This window comes from Taeniopygia guttata, chromosome 14 (genome assembly GCF_048771995.1).
Source record: "Taeniopygia guttata chromosome 14, bTaeGut7.mat, whole genome shotgun sequence".
Taxonomy (NCBI): Eukaryota; Metazoa; Chordata; class Aves; order Passeriformes; family Estrildidae; genus Taeniopygia; species Taeniopygia guttata.
This window is the reverse complement of record NC_133039.1, coordinates 13,202,755-13,227,260: the sequence shown is the minus strand read 5'-3', so window position 1 is coordinate 13,227,260 and position 24,506 is coordinate 13,202,755. Positions and strand designations below refer to the sequence as shown.

Sequence of the window (24,506 nt, the reverse complement as noted above, 5' to 3'; positions counted from 1 at the left end):
GTCCTGATTTATTAGCTCTGCAATAGCTTTGGTCCTGCTGTCTGTTTCAAACTGCTCCTAGTACTTAAAACCACATTTTCTGTCCCTGCAGAGACATTCTGTTTGCACTGCTATCAATGGCTGTTTGAACTCAGCTCACTCCAGAATTTCTCCAGTAGCATCTGCCTGCTTAGGTTGGTGTTGCAGATCGGAGTAAGGGCCCAGTCAGCAAGAAAAATGTTGTGAAATCAGCTGCAGTGGCACAATGGGTGTTGATGGACAGCTGCAAACGCTGTGCTACGGATGGGTGAGCCGGGGGAGGCTGAATCTTCCAGATGTACTTGCTAAATATGTTGATTTAACAGCCCTGGTGAGTGAGATTGGCTTCACAGGGAGCACGAGGCTGGATCCCAGCCTGAACCAGGGCTGTGTGATCTCGGGGGTCCCAGGGTGGGATAACCCCCTGACCCCTCTGTGCAGTGGGTTCAGCTCCAGTGGGACCCTGCACCCCTGACCAGCCTGGATGCACGTCCAAAAGCTGCTCTTGTCCCCACTAAAATAGGGCCATGGGTAATTTAATGTGCTATTAAAGATAATTTTCATTCCTTGCCTGAGGCAGTGACGAGCTCTCCACGAGGATCTCACCTGGATTTGATTTCCACCCTTTCAGGCCCCATATCCCTCACCCCAGCTTCAGTCCTCACATGCCCTCCTTCACCCCTGGACATTCCCTTGTCCTCCCTGGAGCTGTTCCTGTCCTTCCCTCTGCCCCACCAGCAGTTCCTGCCCTGCCCCCAGCAGAGCGAAGGAGATAACAGCTTCTTGAGATAACACAAATTTATAGGATATTTGCACATCCTAAATTGAATGCTGGAGAACTCTGTACTGTTCTTATGCTGCTTGGTTATCTCTTGGGCAAGGCTGTCTGGGAAAGCAACAAACCTCTATTCCCAAAGCTTTTGGGAAAGTTTTCATTCTTTACCTAAGAGCAAAATCCGCCAGAATCCTGGGAGAAGGGAAAGGTGTGGTTGGGAGGGTGCCTGAAAGGTTTTTTTCAATATATGAAAAAAGAGAAGGCAAGAAACTAAGAACAAACTTGGGAAAGACATTGAGTCTGGGTGAGCTGGCTGTGCTGGCCCTTGCCTGGATGGATGTGGGGATGGTGTTGATGGAGCTGCTTGGTCTAAACGAGCAGAATTCTTGTGAATGTGTCTTAATTATTACACAGCCACAGGGGCAAAGCTGCCAAAACAGCAGGGGAGAGCTAAAGCTGCTCAAACAGCAGCTACTAAACAGCTGGGCAGGGGAAGAGGAGAAGGTCTGTCACCATTCCTGCAGCTGTTGTCACAGAGGTTGTCAGACTTTATGGGACAGAACAAAAAATCCCTGTTCCTTTGGCTTATCTTTGGCTTAATAGTCCATAAAGCACTGTAAGATTTAGAAATTAATTACTGATTAATTAGTTGAAAATGACTAATTGAAAAAAAATGCACATATTTAAGATAAACCACAGTTTTTTGTTTCTGTATCAATCATTTCATACTGGTTATTTGAAAGGTACAGAGTTGGATTTTTCCAATGGTTACCTGTAAAATGCCTTTTTTCTGCTAGGACAGCACTGCCAACAGCAAAAGCCAGGTTGCATTTTAAAGTGACACCTTGTAAAATGCCTAGATACCTGCAAGAATTAATCTCAAGATCACTGAGCTAATTTTTTCTTCTTGCAAAGAAGAAAAACTTAGCAAGCAATATTTTATTACAGATAAAGAGGTAACATATAAGAGCTAATTCCTAAAGGGGTCCTCAGAGCAGGAAGGAAGGAAGCAGGAGGGCAGTGAGGGCTCCTCCTCTGCTGGTTGGGGTAAACCACAGAGCAGGGACTGTGCTCATGATCACATGGGGAAAGTGTTCATGTGAAACAGAGCAGGAAGAGAAACTGGGAGGGATGGAAGAGAGAAACTTGTTATGAACTGACACCCAATGAACTGATAAAAATGAAAAAGATGAGCAAAAGTTATAGCCAAATATTCATTTCAAAGGAAAACAAAACAAAAAAAAAAAAAAAAAAAAAAAAAAAAAAAAAAAAGGAAGGAAAAACACCAGAAGGAAAAAGACTGAAAGCTGACTTTGCAGTTAATTCTGATAATTTTATAGAACACTTAAAGCATGAATAATACCTCCAGTTCTGTATAATTGACCTGGTTTTCTCAGGGTTACCCTGAGGGCTATTGTACCTGTTACATCTGAAGAGTTCTGGTGTCTTTATATTCACTTATCTGGTATCTCTATATTCAGTTTTACACTGTGAGCCACAGAGTCTGTTTTGTCTGGACTTTTTGAAGCATCCCAGGCCTAGATAGGACATAAGAGGATGTAACACCATGAATCTTTGGTTTTTCAGCAGCTGCTTAAATGTTTTCCCAGCGGCAGGAGCAGTGAGATGCTGGGGGTACAGAGGGGCAGAGGATTTGGATGTGCTCCTTGTGACTGACTGAGGGCTGGGCAGCTCCATGTGCTGGTAAGGTGGGGTCAGACCAGGCTGTGGAGCAGAATTTGGGGTGCACACAGACATTATGTGGTGTTAAAGGCCTTCCCCACGTTCTCAGAGCAGAGGTTGAAGTTCAGGAGCAGCAGGGCCAGGTGCTGTGCAGGGGGATCAGCGCAGCAAACCTTGGGATGATGTGGCTCATCCCCTGTAGAACTGGGAGCTCCCTGGGGACCATTTCAGCTTTAATATCCACATTTCCAGCAAATCTTCTGCTGTTATATGCAGTTGCATGCAATTAAAATGAAGCTCAATACAATGATAGAGCTGAGAAAACATGTGCAAGATTAGCAGCATTTTACTGCCAGTACTTTTCATAAAGTAAATTTCTTCCCTGGGAGCAGGGGCCTGTAGGATGATATTCCCACAAAAAAAGTTTTATCATGCAAAATGGGGCTGACACTTTCCTTCCCTGAGTCCCAGGTGATAAATGGAGCTGTTGGGAATAACGATAAAGTTTAATTTTCAGAAGCATAGAGGAAAATGCCTGTTGCACAGGGTGTGGGCACCCAGAGGTTGGGTGTGTGCTCCAGGGGGTGCTGGCTCTGCACTGAGGCAAAGGAACAGGCAAAAAGGGTGAAGATATGTGCAAAGCAACTGGAAGGAAGAAAGGCTGGAGGGTTTTATTCATGAGGTATGAAAAGGAACATGGAGGTGGGGGAGTAGGAGGGAATGTGAAGTATCCCTGGGTATGTGCACAGGAAGGAAAGAGGATTTATTTTATTTTCTATTTGTGCAAAGGCAGATGGGAGCTCAGGGAAGTTGTGTGGGACTGAGGGCACCCACAGCATGCAGCAACAGGGTGTTGTTAATGGACAGGCCCTGGACCCCTGCAGTCAGAGCAGACCCAGGGCACAGCAGTGAAGCTGAGCATGAATATCATCAGTTTAAAAATTAAAAAATTTTGTATATTGCTGCACAGCTTTGAATCTCTAGAATGATCCCATGGTAACACTGTCTCTGGGCTTCCTATTATGTATTCAGATACAACAATTAAAATAATGTGATATAAAAAAAGAAAGTCATAATCATGAAGTCAGGCAACACCACATGCTTGAGCTGAGTGTGCCAAGTGTGTGTGGAAGGGCTGGGGGTGGAATTGTGTCATTGGTGAGGGCAGGAGGAGCCCAAACCAAACCCACAATGCACACGTGAGAGAGAGGTCCCTGTCCTCTGGGACATTAATATGTTCTGCTATTTACTGTTCCAGTAGTGGTGTTTCAACAAGTTTCCTTAGCATTTTCCAATCAAACTCAATACTGTTCCTTATAATTCTCCTGGGCTCTTATCTGCATTTCTCACTTCAAAAATTTGTCTGGTTTCCCTCCCTGAGTGTTGATTTACCCTGAGGCACACACTGACCCCTTCCTCTTCACTGTGTCTGGGCTTTCTTTTCTCCCACAGGGATTTTTTAAAAATTCACTGTCATGTTCAAATGCAAAATTAGGAAAATCATGGTTGTTTGCCTCATTTCTCTTTTCCTTCCAGACTGTCTGAAAGGTAGAGTGAAAATTTGGACGTTAGCACAGGGATAACTGCAACAACAGAATAATGAATGAGATAACCAAAGGAAAGCAATAATCATGGAAGCTCTCTAGTTCTGCCCTCTCAGGAGAGCTCCTCACTCTGCTTTGCTCATTCCAAACCTTCTGTCCCCTCAGAGCTTCCCAATCACTCTCTTCCACCACGGAGAAACTGCCCCACTGGTCTGACAAACAGCAGTGCATCCTGCTTATATTTCCTGCCCCCAAAATGTCTTTATATCACTTCAGGCCATAGATTTTGGTGAGGATTTTTGGTACTTCTCAGCTCTTCATCCTGTGAGGATCCATCACCCTGTGGAGCTCATCTCTGCTGTGTGAGCCCAGGATCTGTGTGTTCTTCAAAACCCACAGCTTTAACCAAAGCCTGAACTTCCTCACCAAAGAATGAGGGCAGGAGGGTCCTGGAGCAGCCACAGGGACCAGCTGCTGGGCAGAGTGACAGAGCACCTCTGGGCCTTGGGACCCTCCAGGGCTCCAGTCCACCTCTGACCCTGGTGGCAGGGTGGGTGGCACCGTGGGGGTGGCACCATGTGGATGTTTGCTGTATTTGTGTGGATTTGCTCAGAGGATGGGTCGTGCAAAGCAGCCAGGGATGGGTTGTGGGCATGGCACCACACGTGGGAGATGGCAGCTCCAAAGTGGCCTGGTGGTGGCTGGAAAATGCCCCAGCAGCTGTTGGGATTATTGGGAGGTGCCTGCTGCAGGTGCTGAGGAAGGATGGATTCACATTTGATACACCCCCACAATTTTACCTTTCTAGAGAGGGAAAATCAGCTTACATTGGCAGCACAGATTTTTGTAAGTTGGGTGCATATTGTAAAGATTTTAATGAGCACAGGAGAAAGGGTGGGCACTGGGACAGCACTAAATTTAAGAAAAACCAAATCAAGGAGGACCTTTTGTGTTTGCCTTTCACACACGCCTTTTCCAGGTGCCTCAGAGTCTCACCCATGAACGCTGAAGTGGGTGAGAGCCTGGGCTTTCTGAAACCAGCAGAGTCCATGAAAACCTCCCCTGATGGAGTGACTGACTGCACTGACCTTTCTCTGAAGTACTTGATGGCTTCCTGGTCTAGGAAGTTCTGCTCTTCTCGAAAGCCCTGCTCAAAGATTTTGCGCTTGTGCCTGAACTCAATGACAGTCTTAGTGTAAGAGTTGAGAGTGGTGACGGAGGCAGCCATGCAGCAGGTGAAGGAGCCCCACGCCAGACTGTGGAGAGAGAAACCAGCAGACAGAGCTGGGTTACACAGCAGCTCATGCCATATTTCTGACACACACACACAGGCTGGGACCAGGCAGGGAAGCTGGAGTGACAAACCCATCTCATCTAAGCTCATCTTACCTCCAGAGACCTGTGGCTCGTGCTCAGGCAGGCAGGAGGCTGGGCTGGGGGCTGGGCACAGCCTTCACGCCATGGAGAACCCTGTGCTGAGGTGAACACTTAGTGCACCAGGGCCAGACACCTCCTGATCTGCCTCTGAAATGCCTCAGAGCCTTGCAGACAAGTGCTAAAACCCACACACTCCTGGAGGGAGCAATGCCCCAGAGAGTCTTTTGGAGCAGTTTTCCCATCCCTGGGATGTGGCAAGCACATTTCTCTCCCTCTCAGGATATTTCATAGAGATGCATAGGGAGAAATGAAAAATAGACAATTTCTATTTCTGCTCCTTGTTTTTCCTATGTGGAATGTGTTTGGAGAATTGTTTACCTGGGGTGAGTGCTTGATTGGATTCTGGTGAGGATTGTTTGAGCCTGATGGCCAATCCAGCCCACCTGGAGCTGGGCTATCAGAGAAGGTCATGAGTTGTGTTAGAGTCAGAAATATGTGGTTTTAGTATCCTCCTTTTATATAGTATATTAATGTATTTTAGCATAGTTATAATAAAGAAATAATTCAGCCTTCTGAATTGAGTCAGACTGGGACACTGCTGCACAAAGCCACTGCAGGGATGGTTTCTAATCTGCTGTTCATGCCTTCCTCAGACTACTGCATTTCCTTCTGTCCTGGTTCACGGACACCTCTGGCCTTCCTGCCTTGTGTCTGGTCTCTGAAAGCCTGGCCAGAACAGAAGACAACACTTCCAGCCTGGGGGCTTTCCTGGCTGGCTCCCCAGAGTGAAGGCAGTGCCAGCCAACCTTGGCCAGCCGGGGCCAGCACACCTGCAAGCACCAACCAGGAGCACAGGGAGGCAGAGGGAGAAGGGAAGTGGAAGAGTGGCCCAGTGCCAAGCTGGAACAGCAGCAAGAGCTGTCCTGGGTCTCCTGGCAAGCAGGGTCAGCTGGGAGCTGCTCTGTCCCCTGCTTGTGGAAAGGGCTTCCCCCCATCTTCTCTTCTTCTCCTGACCTCAAGTTCAGATGGGGCTGGTGAGGGACTCATGGCCCCAAGGTGTTGAGATGCTTTTTGAGCATGAAATGAGGCTGCAAAACCATGCCCTGAATTACTCCTTTTGTCTGCAGAGCTTCTCTGCCTTCCAACTCCCCTTGGCTTCACTCAGCCCATCAACTCTGGCTACACATAGTTCACAGTGGCAGCCTAAGTAAGCTGGATTAACTCCATCATCTGTGATGGGGCCACACTTCACCTGCTCCTTTTTGCACTTTTTCTATAACAAATTGATCTGAATTATGCAGAGCAGAAAGTATCCAGCCCCAGTAGCATTATTTTATAAATACGCATTGTCAACACAGCTCTCAGCATGAGCTATTTTCCCATTCTGCAAAAGACCTGCAGACAAGGAAGCAGTTTCTCATTTCAAATTAGACAAAACTTGAAAAAGAGCACATATTCATGGACTGACAAATTCTGGGCAAAAAATGGCTCAAGTAAACAGAAATGGCTCATTTCAATGATTTCAAAATTCAGCTTACAACAAGTCCTGCAGGGACTCCTGAGGCAATGAGATGTGTGGAGGCAGCTCTTTCCCTGTCATTTTTGAAGCTGTTAGCCAGATGCAATCAAATGAGAAGGAAATGTAGTGACCCTGGAGTCACAAAGTTCCCTGAAGTTTCCCATGGCTGGGGGGAGAAGCAGGAAGGGAGCTTGTGCTAGGTGTGAGTGTCCAGGCACAGCATCTTCCTGGCCTGCCATGAGCCTGCCTCCCACGGGAGTGTGGGGAAGAGCTCCAGCAGCTGCAAACATTTCCAGCTGGGCTCCCAAGCAGTATCCAGGAAGAAACCAGCCAAAACCACATGCCTCACTGTGCCTGGGAGGTGCCTGGGGAATGGCATTTGAAGGAGAACTTCTCTTGGATGTTTCTGATGGTTTCTGATGAAATCAGAAGTGCCGAAAGGTTCAGAGAAGGAAATACAGAATGAAGACTCTCAGTGCCTGGAATTTGTGAAATCATAGTAATTAGGCAATTAGGATAGGTGCACTTTAGTTTTTATGGACCTTGGTTAAATGCTATTTATTTTGAATTGTAAAAAGTGGTTGTCCTGCCTTAGGAGTTACACCTGCCTTAGGTAAAGGCCTCTTTAACAGCAATGTTGTTAATACTCCATGCCAGCTGTGCCCCAGATGTGCTGGGACTGTACCCATAGACCCTCCTGCAGCTGAGCTCAGGGCTGGGCTCTCAGGTTCCTCCATGGCTCAGACAGCTCAGGCTTTTTATATTTATTTGCTTTAGAGAGTCTGAACTTGAACATCCACTGATCCTCAGAGGCACTGAAGTCCCAGGCCTGGAGAATGCCCTGGCCCACTCCTGAGTTGTGCCAGAGCCCAGAACAACCTCCAGGCTTTGCCAATGGCTTGGGAACAGGGCAGAACAACAGACACCACCCTGAGACACCTGAGCAGACCATAAACAGTCCTTCCTTATTTGGGGGAGGGTGTTTTTATCATTCCCTTTTGATAGAGGGGAAGTAGAGTCACAGAAAACTTAGTTTTCCCACTGGCCCTAAGGAAAGGTATGGCAGTGTGGAAATGCCACTCCCCAAGGCCCTTTGGCTCTGGGGCATGGGGACAGTGTTCCCTGGCCCCACTTGCCAGGGCTGTTTCAGTTCTCTGGGCTCTACTCTGTGGCTGGGGGCTGCAGTGGCACATTTACAGCAGGCTGGAGTTAGGGGTGGTGGTGACAACTGCTGGGTCAGGGCTTCTCAAACATCATCAGAACCTAGCTGGAGCAGAAACTAATTCCTGCATGTGTGGTTTTCCACCAGGCTGGGTGGGCATTTGTAATTAACTCTTCTGAAAGAACTCATTTGAGTTTGGGTGGTGCCAGGGGAGGTTCTCTGCTCTGTACAGCAGTGCTGGCTCAGTGTTAGCTGGAAGGCAGAAGCCTTGGTTTTGCTCCTTTTGACCTTCCTTTTCCAGCTCTGCTACCCATCCCTGCCATGGCACGAGGGGCCCCATGGTTCTCCTCAGGCTGCTGGGCAGCACTGCAGGCTGAAAACGCTGCTGCTGCTCAGCCCTGTGCCAGCTGAGCCCCTGGCTGCACCCTGCCCCACATCCTGCAGGGATAAATGGGCTGCCTTGGAAGCACCAGGGAAGGGAGGGATGGAGGGAAGGAGACTGCTGGATGCAAGAAGGAGCTTTGTGGCTGCAGTGGCTGGAGAGGAGCTCAGCTCCCAGGGTGGCTGTGTGGAGTGAAGCTGAGTCTCACCCCAGGAATTCGGGCAGAGGGGACATTGCTCTCACACATTTCCCTGCTTGTGAGTGTCACAGAGTCCTCCACAGGGAGACCCAGCCCAGTCCTGGTGCTTGAACCAAAGCCCACTGTGCCCTCCCTGGCTGTGGCTGCCCAGGGAGAGCTGAGGGAGAGGTTGCTCTGGGACAGGGCTGGGGTCTGGACTTCATTCTCTGTGGAACACAGCTCCCAGATCCATCTCCAATGGGACACAGCTCCTAAACCCATCCCCCATGGGACACAGCTCCCAAACCCATCCCCCATGGGATACGACCTTCATCTCCCGTGGAACACCAGCTTCCAGCTCCATCTCCCATGGGATACCAGCTCCATCTCTATGGGATACCAGCTCCATCTCTATGGGATACCAGCTCCATCTCTGTGGGATACCAGCTCCATCTCCCATGGGATACCAGCTCCATCTCTATGGGATACCAGCTCCATCTCCCATGGGATACCAGCCCCATCTCTATGGGATACCAGCCCCATCTCTATGGGATACCAGCTCCATCTCTGTGGGATACCAGCCCCATCTCTATGGGATACCAGCTCCATCTCTGTGGGATACCAGCCCCATCTCTATGGGATACCAGCTCCATCCTGTGGGATACCAGCTCCATCTCTGTGGGATACCAGCTCCATCCTGTGGGATATCAGCTCCATCTCTGGGGACACAGCTCCAGCTCCAGCAGGGAGTGTGGGTGGGATGAGTGGGCCCAGGGAAATCTCTCAGGATGCCCTGAGGGACCCTGGTGCCTACTCTGAGCCATGGGGGCTCTTGGCTTGCACAAGATGAAGGAGAATAATCTAATGAGTGTTTATCATGCAAGACATTTAACAGCATTTTGAAGTCTGAGTATCGCAGTAAATTACAAAATAGATTACTGAAGACAAATACACCTTATTATTTAAATCTATTGAAAATTATGCAATTATTGTGACAGATTTGTTATAAATATTAATATAAATATTATAAATGTGAATGCAATGTATTTATAAGTCCATTATCACATGCAATAAATATTCATTATTGAGACACCAAATAAGCTGTATTTTAAATATAATGTGATTTGTATTTTGCAACATGTTGCTAAAATGGTAGTAACTCCTCCTATGAAACACAGTGGAAAGAGGTGAGAAGGAAAGACTAATAATTCCCTGCAGTGCTGTGCATAAGAAGTATTTACTTGTTGGTGTTAGCAAAAATTTTTTCTTTGTTTTGAGATGGAAAGAAAATAATGTGGTATTTTTAGAAATTACAAGAAGAAGGTATTTTTCCTATCCATCCAAAGAGGCTGATGCCTCTGGAGGACTGGGGATGCTGTTTGCAGGTATTTTTATTCTCCACAGCCTCCTGCTCTTGGTAAGCTTCTTATAAACATGCAAGCAATATAACACAGTTGCTGTGTCTTGGCCAAGCTAGTTTTATGTGATTTTTAGAAGATAAATGGGAAAAAAGGCATGCCCATTTTCCCAAGCCTTCTCCCCACAATCCGCAGGGAAGTCTCATGGTGCCAGGAGCACTGCACCTTCCTCTGCACTTGTGTTCAAAGCTGCACTGTAAGGTTCACCTGAGACATTAATTAAAAAAAAAAAAAAAAAAAAAAAAAGCTCAAAGTCTCAGAAATGCCATGGCAATTATGTTCCTAAATTGAACTTTAATGAGAGTGCTCAATCTGCGTTGGTAATTGTGGGTGCTGTTTGTTTACAAATGCTCTGTACCTGCTGATAGCACAGCTGCTGCTGCACTGAACTGTCCCCCACACCTCCAAACCTGCATGGCCCTGGGGGCTCCTGCACCCCTGGCACTTGGAGGTGATGTGTGCAGCATCCCAACAGGCTGATGGAACAGCTCCAGAGGGGAAAGAGATGAACGTGGGGTGACACTTACCAGAAGGACCATCCATAGTCCCAGGAGTGTGGTCGCCAGTCCTCTGGCCCAAGGCTGACTGTCACTTGGAAAACTTGAGTGTACATCATGTGTGCCACCATCCCCAAGAGACCTGGGAAGCAGGGATTAGAACAGGAATTTTTGTGCCAACGTGTTTTTTTTATCATTCTTGAGGGAGCTACTGCTGGAAGTGCTTTGAGAGCTCCAAAAAAGTCTTTGTTGTACTTTTATGCCTCCTGTTCTACTGTGGAGGAGGGAGCTGCATGGGCAGAGGAAAGATGTGACTGAGAGCTCATTATTTTACATCATTCTGAATTCTCAATTAAGAGAGGAGTTGAAGAAAGAAAATCGTTGAAGAAAATGCTGCACAACGAGCATCCCCACCAACCCTGCTGCTGCCAGCCAGGGCTGTGCCACCCACAGCCACCTCACAGCCCAGCACAGACAGCCCCAGGTGAGAGAAGGAGGAGAGAGGCTTCTGCAGGCAGTGCAGCCCAGTGTGTTCATGCCACTCAACCATATTTTGCTAAAGTTTATGAATCATGAACACTCATAAAACATTTGGAAGTTGCACCAGGAAGTGCAGTGAGCTTGGTTCTCCTGATGATGTGTGGTGAGAGGACCCCATTGGGATACTTTTGGTGGTGCAGGGCTGGTGATGCTTTTGTGACACTGTTGGAGCTCACTGAGAGAGCTGCAGCTGGGTGAGGATCAGACTTTCAGTCTCTGTGAAGTTAAAGAACAAGGCTGCAGTAAGTCACAGGGTGGCCTGAGTGGCTCTGCCTCTAGCTGGCCATTGTGCTCCTTCAGTTTGAACAGAAAAAACACCTGAAGTTTATATTTAAACAGCCCTTTGAGGAAAACCAAACCCCACTTTTCAAGCAGTGGTGGTCAGGAGCAGCTCTGAGGCTTGGAGTATTTTCTAGCTACAATAATTTGGGATGTTCCTGCCATGGCACCTGGGCATCACCTGGGTGATGGTCCCCAAGGTGCTCTGGAAAGTGAAGGTTCAGGCTAAGGAGGTGGGGCTGGATCACTCTATCCCAAATAGTTCTTGGGCCTACAGATGTGCAAGAGCCTCTTGTGCTGCAGTGGCAATTCAAGGCACCTAGAAATACCAATATTCTGCCATGGTGGGTGCAGTGAGGTCTGTGTGCTACACTTTGACCATTCATTCACTCTTCTCTCTGACCATCTAACTTTTCCCATGGTTGCCCTTCCTGTACATGGAAGATCCTGATTCCCCTTCCCCAGCACACCCAATTTTTGGCTCTTCTTTCCTTCTTACTCTCAGTACCTAAACCACTCCATTAGTCTCCCCAGACATGTGGATGATTCAGGGCACTTCTGGGGGAGGGCAGCTGGGGAATGTTTGTGTTGTGGGCACGTTGAGCAGGACCTTCAGCAAGACAAAAGTCAGATTTGATACAGACAAGTGCAGAGGCTGAGGGAAGATGCTGTGTTACAGGGAGCTGGGGTGATTTGCTCAGCTGCCATGTGTTGGAGTGACACACTGCAAAGATAGGAGGTGGAAAGAGCAATTCACTCCAGGAGAAACGAGATTTGGGCAGGGTGGGTGGCCTAATGGGAGCACAGCAAAGTGCTGCACACCTTGCTTTTTATCCTGGTTGTATTTAATTTCCAGAATGCAGCAGGAACTTGCAGAACTTTTTATTTAAATCAGTGGATTTTTCTTTAGCTGACAGTTGTGCCTGGATCTTAAGCTTGGAGTTTGCTATTTCTATATGTCCTGTCAGTAAATTTTCACCCCTAATAAAATATTACAGCCTGCCCTGAGACCTGTCACAGTCACTCAGAGGCAGCAGGAGGTTTGACACAGCCAGGACGAGCCCAGCAGGGCTGAGCTGCTCGGCTCTGTCACACAAACCTTGCTCAGGGTGTGAGCCACCTTCAGCCCTGTGGCTGTGTGGGAGGCTGAGGTGACACTCACTGATGCAGGTGAGGAGGAGAAGGTCACCAGCAAACACTGGAAATGTTCTTTATTTTATCTGCCTAATGGCAGGGTGGGATGGAGCTGGATCTGCACCTGGCAGGGCTGTTGCTGTTTTTATGCCACATCCAAACTAAAGCAGAATAATGCAAATCATTTGTTGTGCTGCTTCATTCACTTTTGGTTTGGTCTATTTTAGCTGTGCCTTGCCAAGTTCTCCGTGGGGAAACCCTCTGGTCCTTTTTGCTGTACACTTAATGAGCTCAAATGAGCTGCCTGTACCACAAATCAACAGAAGCTCCATGCCCAGGACCATCTTTTCCCCCAGCTGGGAAAAGTTGCTTGAGGCTGGGCAGGGAGGGCACAATGCCACAATGCCTGTACCCATCCGGGCTCCAGGGCAAGAGGTGTTTGCAGGTGGAAAATCCTGGTGATGTGGTGAGCTGGAGTGGTTGGCAGTGCAGAAACACTGAGCATTCACGGCTGGTTTGAGATGCTGAACCCTGCAGGACCAGGACTGCATGGAGATGTCAGAGAAATTAAGGAGCTTTGGAAAGCTGGAGATGAAGGAAATTTAGAAAAGACAATATATTTTAAAGCATTTGATGATATTTTTTTACTACAAATGCTATCTGTGGAATATATTACATTAATTAAAATGTTTTATTATAAATATTACATGAGAGGCATATGTAAATTTTTTAGTTTGTGTAAGGTTAAGAGGGATACCAAAATTGTGATGTTGTGGCTCATAGGAACAGCAATAAGTGACCACAGTGTTGGGATATTTTTTCCTAAATTTTAGATGTTGAGCTATGAGAATGTGGAGATCTCATTGCACTTTTATGAGGGAATTCAAGCATGAATTTAATGAGGAGTGTTATGCTCCAATGGAAAGTCCTCTTCATTACCTAATTTCTATTAAGCTATGTCATTATAAATATGCTAAGCTTAAATAAATATAGTTTTCTTCTTTCCCCTGATATCCCTGCCATTGAAAATAACAGCTAGCAGTGTACTGGGGTTTGGGGTGTTATCCTTGTTTCAATTCCTCTATAATTTTTCCCAGTAAAATTTTGACGTTTATATTTGGACTATCTTGGCAATGTACTTAGAAAGAGGGAAGGCCAAAATAAAAATAGAAAGTTGTGTAGGAAAGAAAACTTCATCATTCTTACAAAACTTTAAAACTGCAGTTAATGGTGAAGGGAGAGAGGAACAGCATGGAAATAATTGATTGAATGATTAAGAAATTCACATAGTTTGATTTTGAAAATGGAACTGATTTTTTTTTTTTCAAGTTCCAAATTATATCCAAAGCTGAAAAATATGCTTTGGCAGTTCTTATCAGTTATTTTTGTCACTCAGCTCTACTTCTGACCTTTCTTTCTTGTTATTATTTCACCATTTGCAGCTATCCCTGAAGATACAAAGTCCTTCCCAGGATGTACACTGCCACTTGTAATGCCTTCAGCCTGAAATGCAGCAGGATAAAATGCACTTCTATTGCAGAAATTCTTTCTGCCAGAGAGGTCCACGCAGGTGTGCTCACATGGGCACCCTGGCTGCTTGTATAAATCCTGGAAAGTGGGGGTTTTAGCCAGAAAATCTTCACAGAAGTCAAGGGGCACTTAACCACATGGTTGGACTTATTTTAAAGAAGTGAATTCCTCAAGTTCATATGGTGAGGGGCCCCAAGTACAGACTGAGCCCAAAAGAGTTCTGAGAGATGTGCATGTCCCAGCCCACTCCTGGGGCTGCTCCTCAGTGCCAGGATTAGAGCCCTTTTCATTCTCCATTTTGTTAATTAACAAGATGAGCTCCTTTCTTTGGTTTTCCAGCCTCCACCTACTTTCAGGATTAACAGAGAAAAAAAGACTTTTCAGCGTTCCATGTTTTTAATTTTCCTCTGGAAAATGAGTGTGATGATGCTGCAAATGGAGCTGAGGCTGGAGCTGTGGTAATGGCTGTGCGGGCTGGGGAAGGATAATTACTGCATTGCTGCTGTGAAATCAGGAATGAGGATATTCACTTCTCCCTGGCAAGAGGAGAATTTATCACGCAGTCTTTGTGCCAAAGGAACAAAAAATTACAGTGAAAAATTGCAGTCGCTAAATGGGGATAAGAGAGTCTTGAAGCCTCCGGTTTTTTATTCTCTCAAAGTTGTGGAATTTTGCTTTTTGGTGGTAAAAAGGGGAAGGGGAGGTTCATACCTGAAAGCACAGTGAAGACAGCAGCAAAGGCATTTAACTTGAGCCCATCTATGACACTGCTTGAATGAAAGAGCTCGAGGCACATGAGGCTGAACCCGACGACCAACAGCATGATGTACAACACCTCGGACACCACTGAGAGCCACAGCACACCTGGGGGCAAAGAGCAGCAACCAGTCATCACCTGGGGAATACTTTCAAGAGGTTAAAGTTGGCAAAAATTAATTAGGAAATCGGGAATGTCTAGGAGTAACTGTGTATCAGGAATTCTTTGGAAAAGTTGGTTTGTTTTTGAGGTCGCCAATTGTAATTTGTTTTTTTTTCAAATGTTTATCACATCCACTGTATATTGGGAAAAATTTCTTTACTGAAAAAGTCATTAAGCACAGTCTGCCCAGGGGAGTGGCAGAGTCACCATCCCTGGAAGGGTTCAGAAAACCAGTAAAGGTGGCACTTCCAAATGTGGTTTTGGGGCATGGGGACATTTGCCATAAAAGGTTGGTCCTAAGGATTTTGGTGGTCTTTTCCAGCCTTAATGTTTCTGTGGTTCACAGAGTTTAAACTCAGCAAACCACGGCCCAAACTCAGAAAAACAGAAAAAGCTGTGAATGAGGATGTGAAGAGTGGCAGGGTGGTTAAGACACTGCAGAAAGAACAAGCTGTTGCTTGTTCTTGTTCAATTTGGCTACAGAACCTCTGTGGGTACGTGTGAGAACCTCTTGGCTCCTCTGAGCCAAGGCACAGCTCACAGAATTAATTTCCCCACCTGTTCCACAGTTTAGCTGAGCACAATCCACCACACAGGGAGGTGATGGCACAGGGATGTCTGTGTGCTGCTGGGAGCTGGACAGCCTTGGATGCCTCTTTTCCAAAAAGAAAATCAATTCAGCCCATGTTTCAAAATTCTTGCCACAGCCTGTTGCTGGGGGCTGTTGTTAGAACAGCCCTGCAGGATGGCTGGTCTCATTCAGGGTGTTCTCACAGGGTTTGTGCCACGGGACTCGCCCAGAAACAGCCACAACTACAGCAGGGTGGGCACAGATGTTTGCAACATGCTCAGCTGAGGAGCTGCAGATGCAAAAATGCCTGGCTCAAGTTTCCTCAGCCCCTGGGTGCAGCCCTGAGGGTCAGGGTCCTGTCTGAGCTCTGCAGGACTCGGGGCAGAGCACGGGGCAGTGCCCAGCAGGGACTGATGCACCACCAGGAGATGTCACCTTTGGGAATTCCAGCAGCACAAGACCTCCAGCAGGATCTGCTGAGTCTTTGAAAGTCACCAAGCCATGGGGTAAATTGGAGAGGATGGGAACAGATGATAAGATTGAGTCCCTGCCCAATTCCCAATCGCTGTTTCAGCATGAGAATCTGCTCAAATTCTCCAGTACATTTGCTAACCTGATTGCTGGAGAATTCACCTGGAAACAATGAGCAGTGATGGAAAATTTCAGGCTAAGCAGTTGAAACATGGAAAGTGAAGCATCTGAAGACAATGGCTTATATTAGAAAATGTTAGCTGTAACCATAGAGACTGCTACAGGCTTCACTTATATTAACACCTTCTCTCCTCACTGTGAGAGCACATGTGTGATAAAGCCTACAGTCCAGCTTATCAAACCAGATATGCAGTCTCACTTTTATCAAATATTTGAGTGGCCTCTTGGTGACCAGGCTGATCCCGGTTCATATTTTGTCTGGGAATTCATCTTTATAATTACATCTAATTAATATGTGCTATTCGTTGTTGCCACTGTAGTTGACCTTTTGAGTTCTTAAACCACACTACAGAGATGGCAATAAATAAAGCTTTTAATTGCTCACAGTAGCTGTGCAATATTGCATCTATCAACAGCAAACAGCTGCTTATCTCACTCCTCTAAGTCAACTTGGTATCAGGCAACTGGCACACTCTTCCAAAAAGGAATGCAAGTGAGAGAGAGCAGAAACAGTAGGGTTTAGAAGGGATTTTGCCTCATTTTCTCAAACCAGCAGTGTCTGTGATGAGAGAATGATGGAATGGTTTGAGTTTGGAAGAATCAGATGATGCAAACCTGACCCACAAACTGAGGCAGCAGAGCGCCCTAACTAATGAGCTGTAATTTATTCAGCCCACACTTGAAATATTAATGTACAACACACCTGCCCAGGTGTTTATTGCCCTGAGTTAAGCCTTGTGGACCCCCACTGGTGCTCTGCACACCGGGCAGTGCTGTAACAGTGTCTGCAGCTCACCACTGTGGTGTGGCCCCAGCTCTGCTTCCCTGGGAGCATCTGGGCTCAGAGAGCTGCAGCCCATGGGTAACATCAGGCTGGTGGTGCTCATGTTTAGGGCCAATTCTCTTGGATGTTTTTATCAATGACCTGGACACTCTTAAGGAAGTTTGCTCCTGGTGATCCTAAATCAGGAGGAGACCCTGAGTCCCTTGAGAATGGAGGGTCCTTAGAGAGAGATCTCAGTAGATTTGAGTGTCACCAAGCAGATGAAACCTAACAAGGACAAATGCTGGGTTCTGCTCCTGGGCCAGGGTAATCCTGGAGGTACCTACAGAGAGGGAACAAGGAGCTGGAATGCATCCCTGCAGGAGGGGTCAGGGGGTTTTGTGATGGTTCTGGGGGTTTGGTTGATGGTTCTGGGGGTTTGGTGATGGTTCTGGGGGTTTGGTTGATGGTTCAGGGGGTTTGGTGATGGTTCTGGGGGTTTGGTGATGGTTCTGGGAGTTTGGTGATGGTTCTGGGGGTTCAGGTGATGTACTCAGCTCTATATATGCACACCCTACCCTTTGCCCACCTATGACCCAGTGCCTGCAGCTGTGTGCAGTGATTTTGGAAAGAGCAGGGAGCTGGGGAGGTGCACATGTCCCTGTGGGGGCATCTGGGTTTGTGTGTCCATTACAAGGGGACATGCTCAGAGAGACAGGAAGGCTCTGGGAGCTGAGCCTGGAGGGCCTGGGGGCAGCTGGTGTCCTTTATTCTCCTAAGGAAGGAGAAAGAGCAGGAGGGAGGAACACCTGACTGTGTGGCTTGTGTCACAGGGAGTGCCTTGGCTTCCCTTCCAAAGGGCTGGGATAAGAGTGGCTTTGCTAGCAGGATCACCTTGCAAGGAAATGATGAAAAGCTCAATGAGACGTGAGTTTTGCTCTCCTGTAAATCCTTTTTCTGATGAGACACAAAGGCTGGGTGAATTTGCTGTGGGAGGCATAGTCAATTACTCCTTTTTTGGGGCCCTGTTCATATCTACCAAGGAATTCTCTTGTCTTATTCCGTGGTGTGACTGAATACCTGCTCTGTGCCTTTTGTTTAGTGCATCTAATGTGGGGAAAGGCAAGTCCCACATGCAGTGTTTGCATAGTTCTATGTCCTGTCCTGCTTCTCTGATTTTGAATTTCATCTGAAATAATAACACCCAGAAAATGCAACCTGTGTATGAATTTTGCATTTTCCTGTGCCTGCCTGAAGCAGAGCAGTTGCTTCAGGTTATTAATTCAGGAGACAGAGTCTTCCTGTTCTGTGCTGATGGTGAAGTGATCTCCCACTGCTCCTCTCTCAACATGAGATTCATGAGGCAGTCACTTGGCATCACTTCCCTCGCAACCTCTTACACCTCCTTCCTGCAAAGTAGAGAGCTCCTTCTCTTGAGGGGACCTCAGTCATTCCAGGTGACAGGGAAGAAGATCTCCAGGGTATCTTTCTCTTTTCCAATCTTCTCTGCTGTCATCTTTTCTGTCTGCTTACTCCCCTCCAGCTTGTGTTCTCTGCCCCAGGGATATGTCTGGCCTAACTCAGCTTCTATGAAAAATCTCTCCTTCAGAAGAGTCAGGACTTGGTTCACTCGGGAGTTCTGCTGGATGGTCTGTAAGTGAGGAGCTGTGCTCTCATCAATCAGCAGACTCCTCTCATCTTTTGGTCTCCATCGTCTTTCTGCACGTTTGTTTGTTCAGCAAGCCCACTGCTGCCTGTGCAGAGAAGGGGCTGGGGAGGAGCTCCCTGGGATGTGCCTCTGTGCCAAGGACATTCCAATGTGACACCTCCCAGGGAAGGGGAGTCTCGGACTTTAAAGCAAAAGCAAACCCAGAGTGGTTTCAGTGGCACTCCCACACACAAGGGCGGGTATGTGTGAGCAGCCCACCCAGCATGCAAGCACCAGGACACGATGTGTGCAGCCAATCTTTCCAGGATTCCCTGGAATAATGCAGAGGATGACAGCTGTCAAGTCCTCCTCATGCCTGCTGGGCTTTTTTTAGGTGAGAAAATCGTGCTGGGTTTGCATGTTCCCTTCTGTGCTGGCCAGGAGCTGGCAGGGACCTGTCTTGCTGTCCTGTCACTCTCTGTGGAACATCAACTTGTTGTCCTGGATCTGGGCCCATCCTGGTGGCTGAGGGGCTGCAGGAGGGTGGGCACTGTGATCTGGATGACCACTGACAACAGTACCATCAACACCTCCTGTTCTAACACACCCTTTCTTGCTGTTTTTGTCCCTGGTGCTTCTCCACCAGCCAGTCTGTCACCCCTCAGCAGCGTTGCTGACAATGACAGAGCCACTTCTGGGCACTGTGGGACACTTTGGATCTTTGCTGTATGTCCCAGGTGGGATTGCTCTGAACCTGAGTACCTTAGATTGCGAGGCTTTACCTGGAGGAAAAGGGGTCACCAGCTTCAGGAAAACCTCCCTGTGAAGCAAAATCCCTGAAAGTACAGGACTTGGGCTCAGCTTCTCACCCAGGATTTGAGATTAAAAAGCTGGGACTCACTGAAAGATTTCACATAAATCAACCTATATCATAGAGCTCCTGCATCAGAAGCAGCCATATCACATTTATATCATCTGATCTCATGGCAGGAAGGAGATCAGTGCAGCAGCTGGGACATTAAAGAACTTTGTGTCTCTGAGCTTTGTTGTTTCCTAAGCAATGTGTGAGAGACTGTCTTCTCCATGGAGCCCATGGTGGGAAGCACCAGTGTCACCTCCTCAAGGGCTCAGGCCCTGCAGCAGCATTGTTGCAAGGAAATTAATTTCCCAGCACTCTCCAGTGAAGTGAACATTCTCTTCATTATGGCTGAGAGAACTGTTACCCACAAGACCGCAGGGGCTTTAGGCACTCAAGTAGTCCATGAGCCATCTGGCAGGATCAGTCCCTTGCCTTTGTGTCTGACAGCAGAGAGCAGCAGCATTTTGGGAGAAGATCCACAGATCTGAGTGTGTCTCTGCAAGGTGGTGATCAACTCGAGTGCATCTGCCTGCACCGAGATGGTAGAAAAGGGATACTGCAGACAGTCCTGAAGGGAGGAAACAAATGGAACATTTCTTCTCACAGTGGGAGAAGGAATATTTACCTCAGCCTTCAAAGCTCCTCCCAGAACCTGAAATAATTTTGGGTCAGCACTGGCCACTGAGGAAGGCACTGTGAGTGCCACTCCCACCACAGAGCACCGAGTCAGGGAGCTCCAGTGCTGAGCTTCTGAGGAACAGGATTCTGATAAAAGTCTTCTGCTTAGAACAGCTCGAGGCATTCAGTGAGTTCCAGATGAAGGAACCCAAAGAACAGTGTTGTTGATGACTTCCAGGAGGTTTGAGCTGAGTTTGACTGCTTGATACCCAAAGTTCATTCCTTGTTCAATTCCACTGCCATTTCCTGACACAAAACAGCAACAGTTCACTCCATCTTTTCCATGAGAGAGCTCTGGTTAAACTGAGCCATGTCAATCCTGACATGTTCTGTGCTCCTACCCCACAAAATCCCAAGATGATTCTTGTGTTGCATTATTAAAACCATTCTCAGGCTTGTTAGCAGTTTGGATTGAAACACCAAGAACTTGGACGACATCTGCATGGGATTATGTGCAGAAGATAAAGAAACATTTGCTGCTGTATCTGGAATGCCAGAGTTCCAGAATTTCAATTACTGTTGAGTTTTGAGATTAATGAGGCCAACAAACCAGTTCTGGAGAGTTTAAATCACACCTGTACCTCCTACCACCTACAGTCACATGCAGCCATGGAGTTTGGTGCACACTTGTCAAATCAGAAATGTTGGCTTTTGGTGCCAGCTCACTATGCCAATGGGATCTGACAGCAGATTTTGAGGTCCTATCTCCAGATGAAAGAATGAAATCCTCTTCTGGATGCTCCTTCAGGCTGGCCAGGCCATGGAAATGACTGACAAAGATCCTGTATTGGTGCATGTTCTCAAGGAAGCACTGAAGGGGTGGCCAACACAGGAATTGCTGGGTGACTTCAAAGCAGTTTGAATCCATAAACATGAGCTCTTTGCTCTTAAAGGGTTTATTCAGGGAAATTCATATTGCTATTCCTGAAGGATGTTGCTGAGTCATGTTAACCCTGTTATACCCAGCAAAGGCAGGGATTGTGTGCCTGGAAATGTCTGTCATGCATTTTGGAGAGGGGCTTGGAAATTCTCCAGCACAAAGAAACCCATAAATGAATGTATTACCTGCCATGCTGTGACACTGCCTGCTGAAAGCCCAGCTTTCCTGAGTAGTGCCCAAGAAGAAATGGTCTGGAATCTGCATTGATTTCTGAGGGCCCTTTCAGACAGAAAATTAGTTTCCTAATTGGGGCAGACTCACATTCAGAATGCCTCAGTGGGAATTCATCCTCCTTAGAACACCCACGGCCTCAGCCTGTGTTCCCTGTGGATCTGTGGCTGCTGCACCCCAGCCCCTCCCAGGGCACAGCTGCTCTCATGGGTCAGGGGCTGCCCAGAGCAGCCTCACCTGAGCTGTCACACTCTGCCACGCTGTCCCTGAGTGAGTGAGCAGGCTGGACAGTGCTGCAGGCAGCCAGAGAGCTCTGGCAGAGCTTTGGAGTGCCGATAACTCAGTGTCACACGTCTGCCCTGAGAGCCAGGGTCTGTCTGAGCTGTGCTGAGACACCAGCTCCCGTCACTGCTCAGTTCAGCCCTGAGCTCTCTGACAGAGTCTGATGGGAAGGAGAAGCTTTAGGGGCTTTTCTGCATCACTGTTCGTCATATGACAAAACCCTTCTTTCTGCTCAAAGCAGTGGAGCTGAGCAATGTGTGCTGCTAAATAAGCACTGAGATCCTCGTGCCTGACTGAGATGAAATCAGAGTGTGGCACTTGAAGGACAAGCCAGCCCTGCCTTGTTGAGCAGCTGAGAGACATCAGTGTCCAAGCAATGCTGTCCTGGAGGGTGTGGAACCTCCTCACCTCCCTGCTGGCAGCTGCTAACCTGTGGGAATCCAGGGCTTCCCTCTGGCCTGGAACCCTAGCAGGGAGTCAAGAACCTCCCTGTACAAAGCCCCAAGAGACACAGTCTCTAATCTCTATCCATGAAAAAGAGTTTTCAATCTTACAGGATAAATTACAAGCTCTAAATGTTTAATGTCAGTAATAATTAAGTATAACACAAGTGCAAAAGTAAAATTTTAAAATTCTAAATTAAAAGTTCAAAGAAAAAAAAAATTAAACATATCCTTTTTCTTCTTCTTCACACCCTCCATATTTCACTATAATATTAACATTTTTCTATTAATTTAAACTAAAAACACACTATTCAACATAAATAATAAACATTAACACATTATTATAAATATAACACACATAATTTCTAATATATAATGTTTATAACATCCCACTAAAACACAAAACCCTACACCCTGCCCTACAAAACAAACCTACAGCAAAACAACAAAACATTATAAATAATCAAAAATAAACAACCTTAAAAACCAACACAAACAAATTATAGCTTCTTCTTTAACAACAAAACAAAAAACCAAAAACTTTCTACAATCTCAAGATCATCAATACCATAAATTCCAACACTAACCCAGCCACTGCTGCTGCTGCCTGGGGAGAAAGTGTTGCTCTTACTCTGTGGCTCACAGTCATTGTCCCCAGGGTCCCTGAACTGCCACAAAATGCTGGAAACCACAAGAGAAGTCAACTAGACAGGTGTCACCCTGTGTGGGGGAAAAGAGTCCTGTCTGAGGGCCAGCCCTGGTTCTGGGGGTGTCACCTTGCACCCTGCAGTGTCATCTCTTCTTTGTGCAAAAGCATTTCATTCTCCTCCTTGGTTTCCTTCACACTGTCCAGCCCGGGACATGGGGAGTTGTTACCCTTGCTCATGTTAGCAGCAACAAAAAGTTCTGCTCGTGTGGTCTCCTAGGCTGTTCTTGCTGTCCTTGTGTTTCTTGACTCATTGCTCTGCTTTTTCACACTTGGTGACTTTGTTGGAAATGACACCTGGGTCTCACTTAAATCTCTCTTCTTCAAGAGGGAAGAGAGGAAAAAATATGGCAAATGGGCACACACTGAGGAATGCTGTGCACATTGCTTTGGAAGGGCAGTAAGGCCAGCTTCATGTAAATCTCACTCTCTCTTCCAGTGCCATTTGGATGGGTTTAGTCATCTGCTCTTCTCTGCTACTCCAATAGTGGGAATTCCAAGCCAGAAATGCTGCAGTGATCAATACAAAATGGTGAAAAGAATAAACCCTGAGCGTGTTGTTGTGGCTGGCAGCGGGCTGAGCGCTGCTGGTTAATGTGTCACGGCAGAGCCACCATCTGCCCATGGCCGTGCTGCAGAGGCACACTACAGAGCCACCAGGGCCACAGCAGCTCCCTGACCCCCAGGGCCACCTGAGGCACCCAGAGCTGCCTGTGCCAGTCAGCTGCACCGGGCAGCAAGGCTAGATAAAGGGCTGGCACCCAGACAAAGGACCGAGCCTTGCAGAATGTGAGAAACCAGAGGAGGAATACCTGACACTGCTGAGGGGAGAGAGGAAAAGCTGTGTTTTGGTTTTGTTTAGCTTTAGCTCTTGGGTAGTTTCTTTATTTTGGACGGTGAGGTGGAGCTGTGACTCATAAAATTATTCTCTTCTATGTGGTGATGACTTTTGATGGCTCTGGCATTGAGCAAATTGAATCCTGTGTATGATACTGAGCAGACTGTGGGATATCTTTGTATCCATAATCTCTTTTTCCTGATGTAGTAATATAATGAGTAGAGCAAGACAGTGGAAAAGATGATGAAAACTACTCTAAAAGAGAATTATCCCATGTACCTTACTAAATATATTTGGGCTCAACATTTATCTTTGAAGACCACCAGTGCAGGGCCTGTGATGTACTTCCACCCTCAGCACTGGGCTGAGAAATGAATGATGTTCAGACCAGTGTCCCCCATATCCTTGGCATCCCCAGTGTGAAAAACAAGACTGTTTCCTCCTTCAGTAATTAGGAATTTAGCTTGAGTTCTGTTGGTAAGAATGGTTTAATCTTTGAAAGTCTAATTGCCCTTTAAAACTACAGTGATTACTAATACTGATAACAGATGTGTAAGAAAACACAGATGAAATACAAGTAACACATTTTTTTCCTGCACACTTAATCATAGCTCTCCTGTGACAAGTGCACAGGTATTTGTCTGTGTGGGTATGGATTTACCCTATTGCAGATATATGAACTATAATGCAATAGGAAGTATTCAAGAAGAATGCAGAGCCTGTTTTGGAAAGTGTACAGTTCTTTTGGGACACCAAGTTACATTTCTTTTTACTGATGCAGGTCTCTAAGTGCTCCTCTTAGAAAAGTGATCCTCTTTTTTTCTTCTTAGGAACATCTACCCAATACATTAAAAAGGAGGTTTGGTTTTTAACTCAGCTGTTACAAGTCTCATTTGTCTCTTTTCTAGCCTGAAACCTGCTTTGCATGGTCCTTCTCATCCAAACAAGTATTTCCCTGTTTTTGACCATAAATGTCACTTTTCTCTCTATGTCTTTAAATT

The 24,506-nt window shown here is 46.8% G+C and overlaps 1 protein-coding gene across 5 annotated transcripts in view; it reads right to left on the bottom strand.

Moving 5' to 3' along the window:
* Positions 1-24,506, bottom strand: part of GSG1L (GSG1 like) — a 57,910-nt gene that overhangs the window by 9,003 nt on the left and 24,401 nt on the right. For 4 of the 5 annotated variants that reach the window (XM_072935682.1, XM_072935683.1, XM_072935684.1 and 1 more), the window contains exons 3-5: positions 14,748-14,900; positions 10,584-10,695; positions 5,109-5,276 (exon numbers count right to left, since the gene is read on the bottom strand). In XM_072935682.1, the coding sequence (XP_072791783.1) occupies positions 5,109-5,276; positions 10,584-10,695; positions 14,748-14,900 (433 nt within the window). The remainder of the gene's footprint in view (positions 1-5,108; positions 5,277-10,583; positions 10,696-14,747; positions 14,901-24,506) is intronic. The other variant, XM_041719126.2, reaches the window with a different exon arrangement.